The 21,464-nt window shown below is 37.4% G+C and overlaps 1 protein-coding gene across 1 annotated transcript; it reads right to left on the bottom strand.

Annotated features, from left to right (window-relative positions):
- Positions 1–16,228: 16,228 nt before the first annotated feature.
- LOC131551062 (interferon-induced protein with tetratricopeptide repeats 1-like) lies at positions 16,229–21,113 on the bottom strand. The gene is made up of 2 exons (XM_058793677.1): positions 20,835–21,113; positions 16,229–19,022 (listed from the first exon to the last, which is right to left on the bottom strand). The coding sequence occupies exons 1-2, from the start codon at positions 20,846–20,848 to the stop codon at positions 17,597–17,599; spliced, it is 1,440 nt and encodes a 479-aa protein (XP_058649660.1). The 5' UTR covers positions 20,849–21,113; the 3' UTR covers positions 16,229–17,596.
- Between the last annotated feature and the right edge of the window lie 351 nt (positions 21,114–21,464).

Here is a 21,464-nt window from a genome sequence, read left to right as displayed (position 1 = left end):
AGCGCGGTTAAACAACAATGATGCTCCTCTCCATCCTCCTGCGTCGGAAGGAGAGTAGCAGCATTCAAGGTTGTGCATCGTCTAACAGTGATATTCGGCATATCGTGCAAGATAGTGTGGTATCGTAACCAATGAGCCGTTGATACATGCAATGTTTTTTAGTTCTTGCAGAATCATGGACATGCCAGAGACAGCTGAACTTTCATATTCACAAATGCCTCCTCTGCCTCCCCTGTCCATTCAATTTTGTCACATGACCCAAAAATGTAACTTATTGTTTTACAAACTGTAATTTCGACAAGCTGACCTTGTGGCCCTCCTGAGCCAGATGCTTCAGGAGAGTCACAGTGTCAGCCACACACGTGGCTTCATCACGTGCACACAAACAAATATCATCCACGTATTGTAGCAAAGCAGTTCCAGCTGTCAGGGTCAAAGGTTCCAGACTTCTCCTAAGTGCTTCGTTATAGAGGGTAGGACTGTCGCAGTACCCCTGACCTATTCTCGTAAACCAGAATTGACTGTTTTTATCCTCTGGCATGCTAAAAAATGCATTAGCCAAATCTACCACTGAAAAGAATGTTGTATCTTGTGGTATTTGTGTCAAAATCGTATATGGATTTGGAACTGATGGAGCCCGTTGTCTGACAGCTGCATTTGCTGCCTGTATGTCCTGTACAAAATGCCACTCTGTGGGTTGACATTTTTCTCTTATCTTTTTCACAGGAAAAATTGTGGTACGCACTGGGGAATCATTGCATGCGACTATCACACTCTCTTTCAAAAGTGACTCAAATACTGGCTTTATTCCCAGTATTGCCTCTGGTTTCAGGGGATATTGACGTTGACACGGCCTGCAATCAGATTTTGGGGTGATTACAACCAGTTCACATCTCTTAATCAATCCCACATCATACTTATGCTTTGCCCACAGCTCGAATGGCACATCCGCTAAAGCTGGGTGAATTTCTGAAGCACAAATATCTGCCATGCAGTGATTTCCCTTTGTGCTTTTGTCAATGGATAACTCTCTCTACCTCAATTTCATGCTTGCACTCTGACATGAATGCTCCGACCTAGACTCTTGCTGTGTTTCACACTAGCGCTTATCTCGCACCAGTCTGTACACAGTCCTCCCCACCCCCAAGCTGTTTTTTTGTCAGGCTGACTGAAACAGCACACATATTTTGTGTCCAAAGTTTCTCCTTTTTCTCCCTCAAACCAGTCTTTTTCATACTGGTTATCTCATTCCATTACGACATGTGACATGCAATGCAAATTGTCAGGCAACTTAATTTCTGTGTTAAATGGCTTGGTTTGACTTTTAGCTTATTCACACATCATTTCAGCCCAATCATGATTTTTGATGTGCCATTCATATGCCCACTGAGGCTCTGCTTGCAAACAACACCATTGCTCCCCCTCTTCTGTCACTCTGACACCCGAGGAGTCAGCAACTATAGAATCAATTTTAGTTTGCACAACAGATTTTGGTGAATAAATGAATGCATGTTTCAGCACTCTGCCCCCCTCTGTTCCACAATTTAGAGGCACTGTGAATCTTTCAAAAATTGTATGCCCTGATACAGAAATAGACTCGTTTGTTTTGTCTGTTAATGACGGTTGACATGGTCACATGGTCGTATAGATGACCTTGAAACCCCAGAATCGGCTAAAAACTCAATCATTACCCCCCTCCACCAGCATGAGGTATTTAGGCATTTTCTTTTTGTACATCATTAAACATTTATCAGAATTTTCATCATTCAAATCAGAATTACACAAAGAAACGCAAGCTTTTTCTTCATTGCAGAGAGCAGTATGTACATCAATGTACGTGTGTATGTGTGTGGTTAAAAAATGTGGTCACTTTCCTGTTCGTAGCTCTCGGCTGCTTGCCCTCGGCCCCTCGGCCCCTCCTCCGTGCTCTCCACCGTCCCCGCTTCAGGCGGCTTCTTGACCTCGCTGATTTTCTGGGAGTTCCTCGGCCCAATAACTATCTTGCTTGCACAGTCGCCTCTGGCTTGCTCAGTTGGGGACACTTAATTTCTAGCGATTATCGCCGATTTGATTGCACAGATACTATTTAAACTAAACTGAGCTAGACAATGGCATCTCTGAATTCAATAATGAAATGCCTTTAACTGAAAATTGAGTGTTTAATCTTATCATTATACATTACTGACACTCTATCCTCCAATTTGATACTGTTAAGTGCTTTGACACAATCTTTATTGTAAAAGCGCTATATAAATAAAGGTGACTTGACTTGACAGTCTGCATTTGGTGCACTTGTAGGTCACATCGTCAGTTTCGCAGATCCAGCAGGCCCGCTTCTCAGCTTCTATTCTAGCCTTTTGCTCATGCAAATTTGGAGCACCGGGAGATATTCCAAATCTCAGTTTTAAAAATCTGTCAGTTTTACAAACTATGTAAGCTATATCGCAATAATGTCAAGCGGCATGTGTCAATCATCTTTCCGATTACAATAAGGAACGATGAGACATTATTTTCATTATAAATTAGGCTAAATTGTTTTTTTTTTTTTTCATGCCTTATGATGTTCACTTTATATCTGGCTAAACTTGAAATAAAGAGCAAAAACACATTTATAATTTGTATTTCGTTATAAAACTGACAGAATTTGAAAGCTGAGCTGTGTGTGAAGGCAACAAAGCACAAAATTGTTGTGATTACTGGTTGGCTGGCGCGCTACAAATAATGAATGGAAGACATTAAATATTATGTCCTCATTTACAGTATACCATGAATAAAACAGTTTGTGAATAGTCACTTAAAGTTTACAGAAGAAAAGACAACAATATAACGTATGTTAACAAATTTGAGTCCACTTCAACCTTTAGAACGTTTTATTGCTATGTGACGAATACTCCACAGATGTTTTTGCGAGGTGGTTTTCACAGTAATTTAATGAATTTATTCACATAAATACAGCGATCTGTCACGCCACATTAAAGATCTTGAAAAGCACATTATTGTAAGACACATAATTTGTATTTCGCTATAAAACTGATTTTGAAAGCTGAGACTTTGTTTTATATTAAAAGCGCTAAAAGCACAAAGCTTAAGCTATTGTTATTGGGTGGCTGGCGCACTACAAATAACGAATGCAATGGAAGACATTAAACATTATTTCCAAGCATAGGCTACTGTCCCCGCGAGTATGACACATGGTATGATTTCTGCTAATAATCCCACATATATTTGTAGTGTAGCCTATTAAAAAAGGGTTAAATAAGAGAGCTACAGCGCCCCCCAAAGGAATGTCGATTGAGTGTGTGAGCTGATGTTAAGATAAACAGTTGTTCCTGTTCAGTCTGTTAATAAATATCATATTCTTGATATTAAGCTGTTTCCGCAAGTCCTTAAAATTGACATTCCAGTAAGATGATGCTGCCGCTTGGACGCAACAATATTCAAATCAGTTCCGGTGGCCTGGCAACTTCTCCCGGTGCTCTCAATGCGGGCCATTTGCATGAGCAATATAGGCTACTCTCAAAATATTATAACTTTATTTTCTACGATTTTAATTTTAATTTTTTTATTATATGTCTCGCTGTTGTTGTATTTATGTGTGCACTGAAAGCTTAAAAAAATCTTTGTGTGAGGTGTGTGCAAAACATAGGCCTACATTAAAATAAATATACAATGAACCATAAATGTTGTGTACAAATCAGAATCCTATGCACACATGAAAATTTTCATGGATACTGTTTTTTTTTCTTTTCATTCTTTTTCTTTTTGTACTCATTTCCATTGTTGGTCCTGGTGACTTTCCCCACTAAATAGTATTTAGTAAATGCATGCCCAGCAGTTCCAGAGGCTTGTCCACCTTAAAATTAAAATAGCAACATTAATACATTTGGGTCATTCTACAGAAATGTCCACTTTTTATATGGCAAGATGTCTTAAAATTGATTTCTTTTTCTGACATTTAAACTTAGACCACATTTTTAGATTACCTTTTGACTTTATGAATACACATAAATGACAGCTTAATGATTTTAAAATATATATATATATATATATATATATATATATATATATTGTGCAATTATTTAAAGACCACATGTACCAATTTTCTTTTTTTTCTTTTTTTTTGTCACTGGTGTTACCTTCTTTAGCAATATTACATGTTTTATTAAATATTATTTCTCTTTTTTTTCCAGCACATGTAGTCAGAGTTACAGAAAAATAATGAAAATGCAAGAAAAAAGGAGATTGTTTTATTTTTTTAATGTGACAGAAAAAACAGAGTAACATCAGTGACACAATGAATCACCAGTGACATACATAAGACCTGTTATACTGGTCTTCACTGGTGTTATCCATAAGGAAGGTGACGGTAACACCAGTGACAATTTTCATGAAAAATGCATTTTAAAAAATGTCTGCTGCAAGATATCAAACCACTTGTTGTCAGTCATGGTATACTCACTAAATTAAGTAGTTTAATCCATTTGTATTCTAGTTTTTTACAATTCTCTAACAATAAAGTAGGTCATACCAGTGACTTCAACTAAAAGCTTTATATGAAATCATGAGATAAATGAGAAAATGTCTGATAACTGAGAAGAGACAGTGGACTTAACATGGACCTTTCTTCATAGATCTTCAGGAAAGAGGAGGAAGGAAGTGATGTCATCAGTGTGATTTTTATTTCAAAATAAACTATTTTTGTTAAACGGTAACACCAGTGACAACTCCAGGGGACCAGTACTTTCATTATATATTTTATAATATTTATTTGGCATTTTGTTTAGTTTTTTATGTCATTTACATCATATATTTCATATATTTGATAGTTATGAATACATTATTCTATTTTAAATGGTAGAAAAACCTGTTTTTGACCTCAAAATAAAGCACTTTCCCTCTGTACATGGCTGTGGGGACAAGCAGTTTTGTGGTGCTTGGAATTCTTTATAATTAATTAAAAACAAATATTGCCACATTAATGGCTCAAGAAGGTGAAGGTTCAAATAACATATTGTCTAGTTTTAAAATACAAAGAAATTGTAACCCTAAAGTGTTTTTCAAATGTAACATTTCTGTAAAGGCTAGGGACAGAAAAATGAACGTTTCCATAGAATGACCTCATGATTTCCCTGTCTCAAAACCCACGCACATCTGTAGACAACAAGCTTACATAAACATATTGGGATGTACTTGGGCTCCTGCTAAATTGGCACTGGGCACACTGCAAAACCTGATCTTCAGAAATAAGCACATGAGAAATGCATTCCATAACATAATCAGTTTACATGTCTCATAGCAATGTTGAAAAAGATTGGGGTTTGAAAAGGGCAGGGGGGTGGGGGGTGGGGGGGGGGTTGTTTGGTTCCACAGTGGTGTAATTCTAAAATAAAAAACTGGCTGGTCTCTTTTTGTCCAGCTACCACTTTTCTTTTGATGAGATGTGATAAAGTTTGCCATCTATTGAAATAGCTTTATTGTTCAAATCTAAACAAATAACCTGCAATGAGGTTCTAAAGGCCCAATTGAAGGAATAGGCCCATTTAAATCGAAATTGGAAAACAGGTTATTGTCAATGTGCTAGTTGCTTCAAGTCAGTTAAGTACAGTTCCTTGACAAGTATTGACTTTTTGTTAGTATCAAGTCTTGGCGTGTCACTATACCTCACTACACCATGAGAAAACTTGTCAGTGTAGAGGAGTTATCACTTAGTTTGCTTACCATCAACTTGGAAACTGGAGGAACATCTGCAAATGAAATATTTCTGCTCTTTTTTATGAAAAATGGATAAACACCTCAAGTTTTGTAATTTAGAATTTCCGTTTGGATCCATTGCTTTCATATGCCAATAAGAACAGTCATTCAGGTGACAACATGTTGTGGTCATCTCCCTAATTTATAACTGAACTATTTTGAATGATTGATGAATTGATTTATCTCTGAGATTGTATGCCAATTACAATTACAACATTATGGTCCACACTTGCATCTTGTATGCAAGGCTTTCTTGTGAAAACAATAACGTTTGGATAAGTGTTCAGATTTAATATATTCCACTGTATCAGTAAGAAGGTAAACAGATTAATCAAATAGAATATTAATTAAAATGTGTTGTTGCTCTATATGGAAACAGTAATAGCCTATGCCCTGAGTTTGGACGTCAGCACGGACAGATTACACTAATTTGCATAGGCAAAATTAAACTGCAAAAACTCGGACATGAGACAAAAACAAAGGAGCAATTGCAAGATGAATAATAAAAAAAATCACAGAACATTAACTGGAGTGTGAGAATCATTTTACTATGCTGCAGTGTAGCAAGACATTTGTCCTTTTTTGCTTTCCGTACATCCAGTTGTGTTTTGGTGTATTTGCATGCTGCAGTGTTGCCAAATCCACAGTCTTTTTTTCCGCGGAATTGGGCTACTTTAGGGCAATGTTTGATTAACAATTTGGTCGGGTTTGTTACGCAGACCTGGCAACCCGCTAAGCAGTGTCTTGTTGTCGCTTCGTCGAGGGGGAACAGGAATTCCAGAGAGGAACGGAATCGACTGCTGCACCGTTCGCGTTTGAACCTCCACATTCCTAACCAGGGTTGCCAGGTTTTCACAACAAAACCCACCCAATTGCTACTCAAAACAAGCCCAATCGCGTTTGGAGAGGGGTTCCCCGGGAAAACCGCAGACTTAGCAACATTGTACCTAACCGTCGGGTTATTACTGATATCAACCCAAATTGGGTTAATCAGCTTCCTAATGCAACAGTCTCAACAGAGCGTTTGGATTGAAACAATAACCTAGCGTGTTTAAAAAGTAGGCCTACACAGTGTACGTTTTTGCTAAATCGCTTGCAAATATAAGTAATATTAGAATAGGTACCACTTAGTTTCAAAATACTTACAGTAGACATAATTTGAAATTTTACAGGTTATTACCCCTTTATTCCCCAAACTTCACATATCATTCCTTTATACTTACACTGAGGTACTGAGTAGGTACACTATAATTACAAAAAAGTTACAATGTAAATTCTGTTTACTTACGCAGGTTGTAATCTAAAGCATTACCATTTTCCTTTAGGCGCCTAAATAATCTGTCTGACGTCTCCAACAAATCCGATCTTTATCTCAAAACCAGACAGCTGCGATTAATACCCACAGTTTCAATTTCCCCTCTTAGAACTATGTTAACTGCATTGCACGTGATCTCAATTTCTTGCTTCGAAATCTCCCGATCTCATGTGATCTCAATTTCCCAATCACGCCTCGTTGTCCAGTTTCAATTTCTTTCTAGAAAACTTCTTAAAGGAAAACGCCACCGGTTTTCCATATTCTAATATGTTCTTCCCAAAATTTAGACGAGTTGATACGTACCTCTCCCGTCTCAGTGCGCAGTAATATCATCATGCGCAGAGGTCGAAGTGCTGCGACGTGCTCTTCCGCCATACATGATAGTTATCATTTTTTATCCGCTTAGAAAATCGCCACGTTTTATTTTGTGTCATCATACTTACTCGTGTAACCACTAATGTAACCATCTTTAAATAGGGAAAACATGGAAGTGTTTGGTGGCTTCTAAATTCATCCCTGGATCCTAAGGAATGAATAGTGCTAAATATTGTTTTACGGCTGTAACTGTTTGTTATCTGAGGCAGCAAGTGCATTACATGCTTTCATCAACTTTTACAGGTTATATAACGTTGATTGTAGCTATATGGGCGCTTAGTTTTTCTTGTTGTTTAATACACTTGACCAAAATCTCAAATGAAGCGCTTATGCACAGGATATTTAAAACGTACACAAGTATATTGGCTAGACGGCAAATAACCTAATTCTTCTCCGCTCTTTAAACACACAAAAACATTATCCTTTACAGACATAGTGTTTACGTAAAGAAAACGCTGTACTATTTAAACATCAATTATGTATTTACCCATTCATTGCGAAAAAGCGGAGATCTGTCTCCAGGCTGTGCGCGGCGCGTCCATCTGAATGGAGGCGGGGTGGTTTCGCTGAGAGCTTGATGATCCAATGGCGTTACGAAGTTTTACTGACAAGCTCTTCTTAATGCTTATCATTGGTTAACTATTTTTAAAACCCTCTGATTTAAAATAATTATAACGAATTATAATAGACTCAAGTTTGGATATTTTTTTCACAGCACCTGACTGGGCTAGGGTATGGCAACTGCCATACTCTGCCATACGGAAACGCCGCCCCTGGTATCAACTCGACTAAGTTGAGGGAAGAACATATTAGAATATGGAAAACCGGTGGCGTTTTCCTTTAACTGTGCTGTATTTACCCACATAATCTCAATCTCTCCCAGAAACTTCTTAACTGTCCCGCGCGTTCTCAATTTATTTTTCAAAACCTCTTGATCGCACTGCGCCTCTACAGTTTCAATGTCTCCAGAGACTTCTTAATCACGCACTACCACAGAGTCAGACCCACCAGCAGTGGCGGTTCTACATTGAATTACTCCCCGGGCGAGACCCCCTCTGAGCGCCCATCCACCCCCCACCCCCCACCCCCATTCGAGAAATTTTTTTTTTTAGGTTTTTTTGCTAAAGAATTTTGCACAAACAGTTTTACTATAACAATATAAGTGTAAGACAAGCTTACATTTCTCAATTGCACAAATCCTTCAACATGAAAAACACAATTCTGCACAAAACAGTATAAGTTATCAGAACTTAAATAAATATACTCTATATACACAGAGGTGGGTAGTAACGAGTTACATTTACTTCGTTACATTTACTTGAGTAAATTTTTTGGGTAACTAATACTTTTAGAGTATATTTAAAAATGGGTACTTTTACTCTTACTCAAGTACATTTTTAGAGAAAAAACTGTACTTTTACATCGTTACTGTGGGCGACGCTCCTCTCGTTACTTTATCTTAATGCAATACAAGTTAAAAATCCTTCAGTTTATTCCAAGCGCGCCATCTACTTTTTTTTATGGGCAATGAGCGATGCCCGTTCGCGAATGATTCATTCTTTTGAGTCAATTCTGTTCGAAGGCTTGATCAAACCAGTTGGCAGACCAGTGAATCGGTTCGCGAATCAGTTTGAATGATTCGTTCAGTTCCCTGCCGCACGCGCTGAGTCGTCTGAAGCGGTTCTCACTCAGAGTTGTAACATCGAGAGCGCTGAAGACGTGGCTCTGGATCAACAGTCAGTTGAAAGCAAATCTGCAAAGGCTATGGTTTACTAGCTATGAAGATCTTTATTAGACGAACACCGCGTGTGCTGTCTATGGTTCCACAGGTATAGATTCGATTACAGTACACGATACCACTATGACATTACCAGTTTGTTGTACATGTACCTTACACATTAAATACAATGTATAATTGATTCATTAAATAAGCTATCACAGAGTATGAAATAAACACCCGCCAAACCCGCGTTAGTTCCAGGAGGAATGCCTTGCCTGGAGACAATTAATATGGAAATTTTCACAATATTTACGCTTGCAGAAATAAAGGCTACATTTGTTTACATTTTGCAGAACAGACGGAAGAAGATCCGTCAATGTGCATTTGTTTCGTTATGTTCAGATGTTCTGTAGCGGTCGTGTGAGGAGATTTCACTCTTCTCCGTGTCAGAGGTTAAATACATTTATAATAGGCTACATAATTAAACTTTAAAATATAATGTAATTTAACTCAGTGATGCAAATCAGAATTTGTATCAGCAGTTACTCCAGTTTTCGGTGTAATATGATCCTTCATATTGTTTTATTACCAGTGTTGTTGAAAAAAAACAACAACAAAAAACAAACAGCATATGCTGGTTAGGTATGTTTTGAAGCTGGGATGCTGGTTTGTGCTGGTCATGTGCTGGTCATGTCTTGAGCTGGTCGGACCAGCTTAGGACAAGCAAAGGACCAGCTTAAATCAGTTCAAACCAGCATCCCATGCTTCAAAACATACCATACCAGCATATGCTGTTTTTTTCAACAGGGAACAGTTTTGCTGCTTAATATTTTTTGGAACCTGTGACAGTTTCTTCAGGATTCTTTTATGAATAGAAAGCTAAAAAAAGAACAGCATTGATAATAAATCAGGCTGATAAAAATTCTGATTTGCATCACTGAAATAAATTACATTAAAAAAAATTAAAGGTATTTTGAACGGCAGTGTGTGTGTGTGTGTGTGTGTGTATAAACATGTATCTAAATATCTATATATCTAAATAAAAATAGACTATGTTCAGTATATGATCCAAAGTAACTAGTAACTAACTACTTGAGTAGTTTTTTTATCCGATACTTTTTTACTCTTACTCAAGTAACTATTCAGACTATTACTTTTACTTTTACTTGAGTAAATATTTCTTCAAGTACTTTTACTTTTACTTGAGTACAGTTTTTGGGTACTCTACCCACCTCTGTATATACATAATAAACACTCTGTGTTTATTTGGCACTCGACAATCAACAGATTTCCCATCCCCCAACACTGTCACTCACGATCAGAAGTCAAGACTAAACCACAAAGTGAAAATAGCAGTATTCTTTAGTGATATGTTATTTACACAGTGCAAGCTTTAGATTCTATTTATTCTATGTTAAAATAAAATAAAAACATGGCGAAAAACATTATTAGAGAAAAACATTACTTATTGCAAAAATAGTGGTAATTATCTGCACTTCTGCATTGTAATACATTATAAAATAGTATGCAATAACTTATTGAGTGTAATTTTTTAATTTTATTTCTAATTATTAAATGGATGCCACCTTATTGGGACAAAAGCCCTCTCTACACCTACCCTAAGCCTACCCGATTCTTTATGTTCAACTCTTTGATTATTTCCTTCATTTTTATTAAAAAATAAATGCTTTTCTGATGTGATGTGATTTGAAATTTAAAAAGGGAGAAAAAAAGTTCGCCAAAAGGCAGATTCGAACCCTGGTCGATCGTGTCGAAAGAAGTGTAACGCAAATTTTACCATCTGCACCACTGAATCTCAATCATACATTTGTGGGTGGAGTTAATGTAAATAGCCTCTGCCAGCAACATAGCTATTTGCACTTAAATAGACACTCCGATTTTTTTTTTAATATTCCCAACAATTAAACAGTTGCCCACATAAAAAAACACTTCCCGCGCCCCTGGGTGTGACTGACTTTAGCCCACTTGTCCCACTAATTTGGGAGAGATCAACTGTCCCCCGTGGCCGCACCCCCCTCCCCTTTCCACTTCTCACACAGCTTCTGTGCTCGGTACCTTCTCAACAAGCAGGGGCGCCAATTTGCCCATAGGCGTAAATCCCGGGGGGGACGGTGGGGACAGGACCCCCCCTATCTGAGGCTTGTCCCCCCTAAAAATATCATTACAAGCGACTCTGTGTATTGAAAATAATATAATGGACATATACTTAAAATAATTGTGTGATTAGTAAAACAAAATAAACGCAAAAAACGTTTTAAATTCAGAAATGTTTAGATCCCCCCCCCCCTCCCTTTCCTCACAGTGGTTTGGTCCACTGCCTGCTTTCCTTCTTTACCGATGCACACACGAGTCCAGTGAGAGAGAGCAAGTTAGTTATGTGTAAGTAGGCTGTCAAGGCTATTTTATTCTCTTTAAACATCGGGTGAAATGATTATTTCTCTTTAATACAGATGATCATTAATAAATTAGTCATGACAAAAAAAATATGACATCTGATGTATTTTCTATGACCGATTATAAGGTTAACAAGCTTAATACTGTAGCTTGTCACCCACTACAACTAACACGGCGATAAGCCTGTGTGTGAACTGATAGTAGGCTAATATTGTAGACCTACGTGTTGGGTTTCGTTCAATATGATGTCAAGTGGCAGATCAGTGGGTTTAATGCGGTTGAATTAATGCGAAAGAGACATACTAGGTTTCAGACGAAAATAACAATTATAAGCCGCTTTTCCACTATCGGGCCGAACGGTCAGGTACGGTTCCAGTTGTTTTTCCACGTGAGCCTGGTACGGCGCGGCACGATTACAAACCGTTCTCGGCAGGGTTAGACAACCGTGCTGAACCGTGCTGTACAGCCGCTTTTCCACTATCGGGCCGAACGGTTCTCTTTGCTTAACCGTTCCGTTCCGGGCCAGTCAGCACGGATACGGTTTCGTTTTCCACTGCGGGGCTGATAACGGATCTCTGTGGAATGCATCAGTCGTTGCCGTGGTAACACAAGTGTTTACATATGATATGAGGTGTAACCCAGACAGCAAGCCAACATTGAATAAACATTGTTTTTCCATCTGAATCATCATTATGGTTGATGTTGAAATTTCAATGCAAAATAAATGTTGAATCACCATTACCATATCGATGAAAACCTGATGTTATTAATGTTGATGGCAACAATATTGGAACAACATTGATCTATAGTTATCTTTATGATTGATTAAGCATTGATATTTGGTTTACCGGGCGATCGCTGAATGTGTTGAAAAGTCATTGATTTATAGTTGACCGGGAAACGACGCTGTTGTTGAAGAGTCATCGGCATATAGTTGACCGGGAAATATGATTGAAAATGCATCGATATATAGTTGACTGGGAAATATGATTGAAAATCCATCGATTTTTGGTTGACCGGGAGATCAACACGTACTGCACCGGACACAGCTCATTTCTGGACCTTGGCACAAGCGTACAGGTAAGCTTGCTTAATGTTCGATATGAATGAATTGTACCAAATCAAATACTGTTAGGTTGATCGTTAACATGATGGTTAATGTAGTAACCGACGCAGTGCTGCAGTCACTGAAATAGATTTTTGTTTTACCAATGTGTCAAAATCTGCCAAAAGTACTTGATCTCTTCTAGGTTATAAAGTTAGCAAAACCTCATTGGTCCAGTCTATTTTTGTGACAGCTAGCTCGAAATACATGTCTGTACCCATTGCTAGTGTCGTGAAATCTATTAACACAGCACCGCTATTTCTTTATGACCGCCGGAGAACACCGGCGGAACCAACACTATAGCATAGTGCTCTACCCACAGCAGCGGCGGGCCAGAATTACACAAAAGACATGGTTTACCTTTACTTTATTCAATGCAGAACTGTCTCGAGTTGTAACGTTAACTGGAAATGCCGATTAGACCATCTCGTAATAGCCTACAAATCCAAAATATGAATAATCCTCTAGCAGGGCTGCGATGTGCGATACAGATTTGTAACTCCATTGTGTTTGTTTTCAGAAATGATAACAGTCGTTTTATACTAGTGCTTATGCGATATCACGATTTTTGATGATCTTCTGCACCTTTTCTGAGCGCGGGGAAGCGCTGTTATACAGCGCCTGACAACCGGGCCTGGCGTCTTAGCCCCACATACTTCATTTAGAAACAATTAAAATGCCTCGTTAATTTATTAGCCTGTTTTTGCGGTGAGATTTATGCATATTCCTCCATGCACCCAGTATTTAAGCAGAAATTAATGTGCAATTTAGTCAACCAGAAAAATCTTTTGTCTATGGTAACTCTAATCAATACATTTACTATTTAATTAGTTATAAGTATCCAGTTATTTATATTTAATTTGTTGAGTTAACAATTAGTTCTGATTTAATAAAATAATAAACATGATTTTTTTTTTTAGAGTCACTTGGCCTCATAAATTGTCCTTATGAAAGATGTCACTGCAAGCTAATCTTTTGCCTCCCTTTAATTCGAATACATCCATGAACATATTGGGCAGTTTTAAAAAGTGCTTTGAATGTAGTCCGTCTTATACAGCCTCGACAAAAATGCATTTCTACCCAGAAATATAAAATGATTTACCTAACTATGAGATGGCAAGCTGAGAGAGGGGGTAAAATCTTTGCGTGGCAGGTGGAGCTGCCACTCGACCAGTCACGGATATATGTTCCATTCAGACATTATAGCACATGTGACAGAAAATTACGTGATGTGACGTGATATAGGTATCTTGTACTTAAATATAGTGAACGGAGTCCATTATTCATGAATAAAAATTGTTCAGTCTTTAGAAAAACCCTTGCAAGCCCAGTTTAAAATAACATGTTCTGCTTTGTGGGGAAATACTCAGGGCAGTGGATGATTCTGAATTAAATTGCTGTTTACTGACACTGTGATTTACTTTTTGTCCTTTTTTTCAGATCATTAATCCACATCGTTTTTCAAGTAAGCAAGTCTTTAGTATAATAAGCCTCATCTGAAGTGGCTGCGCTACGCCCCAGACCGAGCGGGAGGAGCTGGAAGACAGACGCAGCAGGAGTTAGCACTTTAAAAGAAAAAAAAAATGAAATAATACAATAAAAATGATTGTTTAATTTTTAAAGAATGCGTGGGGTGTCATTTGTGCTAGTCTAGGTTATAGCCTAAAGGTATAGTTTCTATTTTCTATATTTTGCTAGCCCATCCTGGCTGTCGATAAAGCAGGATTATAGCCTAATAATAATGTTTTTAATATTATATTAAAATTACAGACCTTCAGATTAAACCTGTGGTATACTAAAACACCATTGAAGTTTTGTTGATATGCTGGGATTTCAACATTGTTTCAATATCCATTGTAATCGAAATACCATTGAAATTCTGTTGATCTCTAGGTATGATTTAAACGTTGTTTCAATGATAATAGAGGGTGCAACATGATGAAGAATCAACATCAGAGTTCGACGTTGATTCAATGATTTTATCGTTGACAGCGGGATGTTGATTTAACATCGTTTCAATTACTATTTGCTATCTGGGACCACCGCGTTATGGAGGATGATTTCTTCAGATTTTATTACTAATTTGTGTTTACATTGCTCAAAATAGCGCGCTTAGCAAGCTACGGAAAAACTAGCAGCCAGGCAACAGTGACAGATCCTGAGTGGCGACGTCATGCACACGCACTCTAACAGCACGGTTCAGTACAGTTCTAACCGTGCCGAGAATTCCGGGCCGAGAACGGTTTGTAATCGTGCCGAGCCGTACCAGGCTCACGTGGAAAAACAACTGGAACCATACCTGACCAAAACCGTTCGGCCCGATATGACCGCGTGGTGAACCATGAACTCATATTTAAACACGGTCTCCATGCTATGTGCATGCTGTGTACACATATCTATCCTTACAAGTACAATTTTGGCTGTATTACTTATGTCCCCCTCAAAAATTGCTCTTGAGAAATTTTACGTTTATTGTCCCCCCCTACTGTCAGATGAAATTTACGCCCCTGAATTTGCCAATTCCCTGCACAGTTATATGATAGATAATATGATAGATAATAGAAAACCGCTTAGCGTCGCAGATGATTATTTTTTTTTCCAAGTGCTTGTGCCGCCCCCCACGTGTCATGAAAAAATTCCGCCCCGGGCGGCTGCCCTGTTCGCCCATGCCTAAAACCGCCACTGCCCACCAGTATGGTTTATCCCCTTATCTTAATTGCAATTCTAATTTCAAAACCCAAATTCTTTAGAAGATTTTGATTTGTCTCTACCAGAGAGTTCTGTTGCTGGGTTCGTTTATTGATTCCAGTGGTGTCCCCTCCGGGCCCCGGCGGTCGGTCCCTCGTCCCTCAATCAATTTGGGGTAGGGCTGTGACTTCTTTGAGTCCAGGATGATCAGTCACCGTCTGCTCGCAGGGTCCAAAAGGCATATCCAAAGGAATCCCAACTGACACCAAATTGTTGTGGCAATTTCAAATAGCTCTCACCATGTAAGAGACAAACTCACAGATTTAGTCTTTGCAAAGAAGGTCAACAGTCTTACAGACACACCGGTTTCTGCAGAGTGCGACAAAGAGAGAGAGTGCTCCTCCACCTTATATCTCTTTCAAGGTTACAAACTCTTAACAGCTGTACTTTTCCACACATGGTAAGAAAGTAAAAAAACACTCTACTATATCATACTTCTAAAGCTCGGTACCTTTATATTTACAAAATATTTATACCTTTACAAAATTCTGATGTATGTATGCTACTAATGCATGGGACTAACACCTAAAACCTTTAGAATTCAATGTTAACATTCTCAACTAAATGTTTAGTAATAGCTTTAGTAATAGTGAATTACTAAACTATTAGCTGCTAAACAGTAATATAAACTGTTTCATTGGTTTTAAAAACAAATACAACCATTTAAAAAAAAAGCATATAGGCTTATTTTCAAATTTCAGGATTATGAAGTGTGGTTTACATCATAGTTACTGATAAAAGAATTACCACAGGCCTTTATCAATTTTCTTAACATTCAGTGCACAGAAAGCAGTTTGTTTTTATATTATTTATTTGTTTATATTTCAGTTTGTCAAAGTAATACACGTTTAAAAGTAATGCAACTATAATTGCACTTAAAATAACTGTTCATCCAAAAATGAAATTCTGTTATCTTGTTCCCAATCTGAATTATTTTTTCTTCTGTGGAACATATAAGAAGATAAATTACAAAACAACAAATACATTTAGTGACATTCAAATCAACCAGCAGGTGCTCATGAATAATTACCATCATAAGAACTTTTCAACTTGTTAAAAGGTAAGAAAACAGAAAACCAATCAACGGCTAACAGAGGAACAAAAATAAGTAACTTCTAAAAAGAACAAAGTACAACTGCAATATCATCTATATATGAACCACTGCCTAACGCCATAGCACTGCTTTTAGCCACTGTAATCAAACAATACTCAGTATTTTAAACAAAGCCCCAGTAGTAGGATAAGTATCTATGAACAATATTTATTATCAATAACATTATCTGATTCAATGGACACACACATTTCTTCAGCTCCTTTAAATCTCATGCTTTCATGAAACGTTGTTTTGTTTGCCTAATAAGCAATTAAATGTCCAGAGTCTATAGTGCAATAAAGATAATAACTTCAATAACAAACTTCAAATGAAACGTTTCCTAAAAACGAAGTATGCCTCCAAAATCAATATGAATGAAAAGAAGTACCACTGCATATACTATATGAATTAAGATTAACAGGGCTGCATTAGTTTTAGTTTTTAGCCCCCGAATCACCTTCATTTCATTTCTGTTCAAAGAGGCTACTTTTTTTTTCTTTTTTTTTAAATAGAATACACTCTACTATTCTGAAAAACTGTATTACAACAGGTTTTTTTTTTTTTTGCCTTACAGCACAACATACTATAATTAAGACTGTAATTTAAAAAAAGATCTTGTTCACTATCCACACTAGTTTAAATCTGTTTCCGAGCATCTTCACACAGAATTCATGAATTATCAAGTGCGCAAAAATGCATTCTGAAAGTATGACCAAATTTAGGCCCAATTCTAAATAAAACTAAAAAGTTTTTGTCTTCAACCAGTTTTGAGAATGTCATACTCAAAGATCCTCCCGCACATGCACTCAGGCGGGAGTGTGTGTGAGAACGAGAGAAAACTAGCAAGAAAATGAGAGATGTGGGACTATATGGAAAAGCCTTATGCGCACATAGTTTGGGCATGATTATGCAAATCAGCTACAGAGACTCTCTCCCTCATTTGGAACCACCTAGATTCATTAACATTAGAACAAGAGCAATAAAATGTATGTGCATGTTTTCTTCGCACATAAATACACAAATAAGACCCATTGTTTTTCCATTAACAATTAATTATGCATCCTTGTAGAAAGCTTATATTTTACAATTAATCTCACAAAGATTACTGAGAGACTCATCATCCTCTTCATTGCCTGAAGTGGCTGCATAGCTCTTTGTGTCCCCAAACATTTCCCCTTTCATTTGATAAATGAATCCCAGTATCTCATTTCCCTTCCAATCATCTGGCTTATCGTTGATATATCTCTGGGCAATGTACTTCAGTTTCTTTGCGCTTCTATCCCCCTCACTAGTATGTGGACTCATTTCCAAACACTGCTTGTAGTGGCTGATTGCTAAGTCCTCACGTCTGTTAGAATACTGCTGGAACTCAGCATAGAAATAATGTACAACATGCACACTATCATTTTTCTCTCTAGCTGTTTGAAATGTTCTGTCAAACAGTTTCTCTGCCTTGGGCAGATCACGTTTCTCTCCATATTGAAGTGCAAGCTCACTCATAGCAATGACAAAGGAAGCTTTTAGGGAAGTTGCCTTTTCTAAATAGTAAATGCACTGATTTCGTGCACTATTTATCTCTGACTTATTTTGTGCTCGTTTTTCTTTCTGTAAATTAATTTTCTTGGTCTTGTAGCACATTGCCAACTGGTGGTGTATGAAACCTGAGTTTTGTGATGTTTCAAGTGCTTTCTTTAGCAGTGCAATTGACCTGTCTACAGATCCTTGATTCCTGAAGAATTTCCCAACATATCTTATGACATGTGGATGTTCTGGAGAGCCATTCAGAGCTGTCTCTATCAGTTTCTCAGACTCATTCATCAACTCTTTGGAACACAACAAAAGTTTAACTCCCAGAAGAACTCTAGAGGCATCATCATCTGGTTCGATGTCGATGGCCTGTCTCAGCTGCTTGATTGCAGGTGAATCCACAGTGCATAATGTACCAGCTTCAGTGCGAAACAGAGCTTTTGCATAACCAGCGTTCCACTCGCTATTTTCTGGATCCAGTTCCACAGCCTTCTGAAAAACTTCTGCAGCTTTGTCATAATATTTGCGAGAGAATTTAAGATAGGCCCACCCCTTCTCACCAAGCACCTCTGGAACACAGGAAGGCTCAGTTGAAAACTTTTCATTTATTTTCTGAAGTTTCATCAGGTAACTTTCACTCTCTGTGTAGTTCTTCAAATGGTAGTTTATCCAGGCAAGATTTCCATAGGTGACAATGAGAGGCTTCTCACAGTTGACACCGAGGCTTTCTTTAATGAGTGTCTCAGATTTCAACAGGTGAGTAAGGGCCTCTTCTTCACGCCCAAGAAGAGATTTCACATACCCTAAAGAGCAGTGAGTTCGTGCAACTCCTTGCTCCCTCCCTAGACGCAACTTGACCTGTTCCTCAAGCCTATTGAGGATATCCATCAAGACTAGATCCTCTTTTTTAAGGTCCCAAGTGAAGTGACACTCCAGCTGATCCAGTTTCGATTGAAAACTGTCCTGGATTGAACTAACAAAAAAACAAATCAATTGGTTAAAAGAATAAAAATAATCGATTTTGCCTTTTAACAGAATGTCTTCATATTATACTTAAGCAGCACTCATGTGAACACCCACCCACTTTGATATTTAGTTTTAAATAATATACAACAAAAATACTGTATATTAAATATTGTTTATTAAATAATAATATTAATACCACCACAGACAAAAACATCTGTCTGAATGTTTATATGTAGTGATAGCTTTCCACAGTAATTACACACACACACACACACATTTATATATTTATACATTATATAATTCAAAGTGCGGGACAGGAGAAACTCTTGAACTCCACAAGCACATGGAGTGATAAATTTGGCCAGGATGCCAGGACTACACTCCTATAGTCATTTAGGGAAACACCCTGTGTTTTTTTTTAAATAACCAGAGAGTATCAGGACCTCCGTTTAAAAAAATCATTTAAACTGCAGGGACTTTTATAGTAGGCTGTATGTCCTACCACAATACTAGTAAATTTGTGTGCAGAGAGCACGCCCCCTGCTGACTACATTAACACTTTATCCACCAGCGACCTCAGAATTCTCTCATGCAGGGATTGACCAGTCCCAGAGCTGAATGACAAATAAACACAACAAATAAAATAAATAAATGCATAAATAAATTTACAAAGAAATGTAAAAACAGACACACACACAAAAATAAATATTTCTACTTTCATTTCATGTAGCCTATAAATGTATTTTTCTTCTTTCTTCTCAAGGTCGCAACTCTGAGGTCGATTGCTACATCTGAACTAAAACTCTGCTAAAAAAAACAAAACAATAGAAGCCCAATAGAAACCATCACAGAAATTCCAATGGTTTCCATTAAAATACCATTATAAGCCATTAGCTTTTCCAGTAAAACCATTACAAAATAGGATTTAACATCCCACCAATAGAATCCATCACATACCAGTAGACACCATTACAGTTTCCATTAAAACCAATACAATTACCATTATAACCATTAAATCCATTACATTTTCTATTGTTTTGGGCAGGGTTCTATTGTTTTGTTTTGTTTCAGCAGGGACACGCCCCCTTCATTACCATATGGACAAATAAATGAGGAAATATATAAATGTGAAAATAAATGAATGTGGAAATAAATACATAGGCTAAATACATGTGGAAATGGGCTATATATAAATAAATGAAAAAATATGTAAAATAATACAATCATACATAAGGAAATAAAAGTAAAAATACTCATTTATTTTTATTATTTTACATCTATCTATCTATCTATCTGTCTATCTTTTGGCATGCAGCTCCCAAAGGTTTCAACAGAAATCAGGAGAGAGCTGCAGCGTCGTAGTTGCTGGTAACGAGTTCTTCCTGATCATCAGACATGAAATTTTCATTTTTACTTTTTAACAAGTAGATTAAAAAGCTTGCGTGGTTGTTATATCAAATGGAGCAAGAGAGCCTTCTGACTCAAATGATACCACTCTTTTATTTAACATTCATTGCCATATCGTAAACTTGACAAGAAATTATAATTTATTACCGCGCATGTTTATATTTTTATAATGATTTTTTTTTTGTTTTTTGTTTTTTTGTCTAGTAAACCCTATTGTTACACGGAGACAACTTTTCTGTCTGCTCTACAAAGTTAAAACTTAACTGAAACTCGACCGTGAGCAAATTTCTGTTCTAAGGTCTTCCCGGCCAGATTACAAAACTTTCCTGCTATTGTTATTATTAGGCTACCGTTTGTCATTTGATAATCAAGACAGACATATCTTTAGTTCATATTTAGAAAAGGCACTCACCTCATCTCTGACATCCTTTCAGGCTTTTGGGAAAGTATACGGATGGGACAGCGATGTTTCACTAGCTCAGTTTAGTACGCAGTTCAGTACTTTCATTTCCTGAAAGATGCGTCCTGCCAGTTTCGGTTTCCGAGATGCACAAAAGGCATATCAAATCCAGAAATGCTTTCTAGGAGCTACTCATGACATCCTAAAATAAATTACATATGTAATAATTGTTCTTTGCTTGTTCAAATTGCTGACAAATCCTGCATTCCACGCATCCATAAAAGTTTCATGGCACACTCTCAGAAATAAAGGTACAAAAGCTGTCACTGGGGCTGTACCTTTTCAAAAGCACTTTTGTACCTATTAGGTTCAAATATGTACACTTTAAGTACTAATATGTACCTTTAAGGTACCAAATGGACCCTTTAGGTACAAACATGTACCTTTTGAAAAGGTACCGCCCCAGTGACAGCTTTTGTACCTTTATTTCTGAGAGTGCAACATAAGCAAGCACTTAGTGATGAAAGACGTGGCAAAAAGTTCTCATATATTTGTAAGCCTGCCTTTGGGCCTAATCACAGTTGTGCTCAAGACAAACAAGCTATTTTTGACTTATTTTCTCATATCCCATGTGATTCAGCT

The sequence above is a fragment of the Onychostoma macrolepis genome, chromosome 12 (assembly GCF_012432095.1).
Source record: "Onychostoma macrolepis isolate SWU-2019 chromosome 12, ASM1243209v1, whole genome shotgun sequence".
Classification (NCBI taxonomy): domain Eukaryota; kingdom Metazoa; phylum Chordata; class Actinopteri; order Cypriniformes; family Cyprinidae; genus Onychostoma; species Onychostoma macrolepis.
This window is presented reverse-complemented; position numbering and strand designations above follow the sequence as displayed.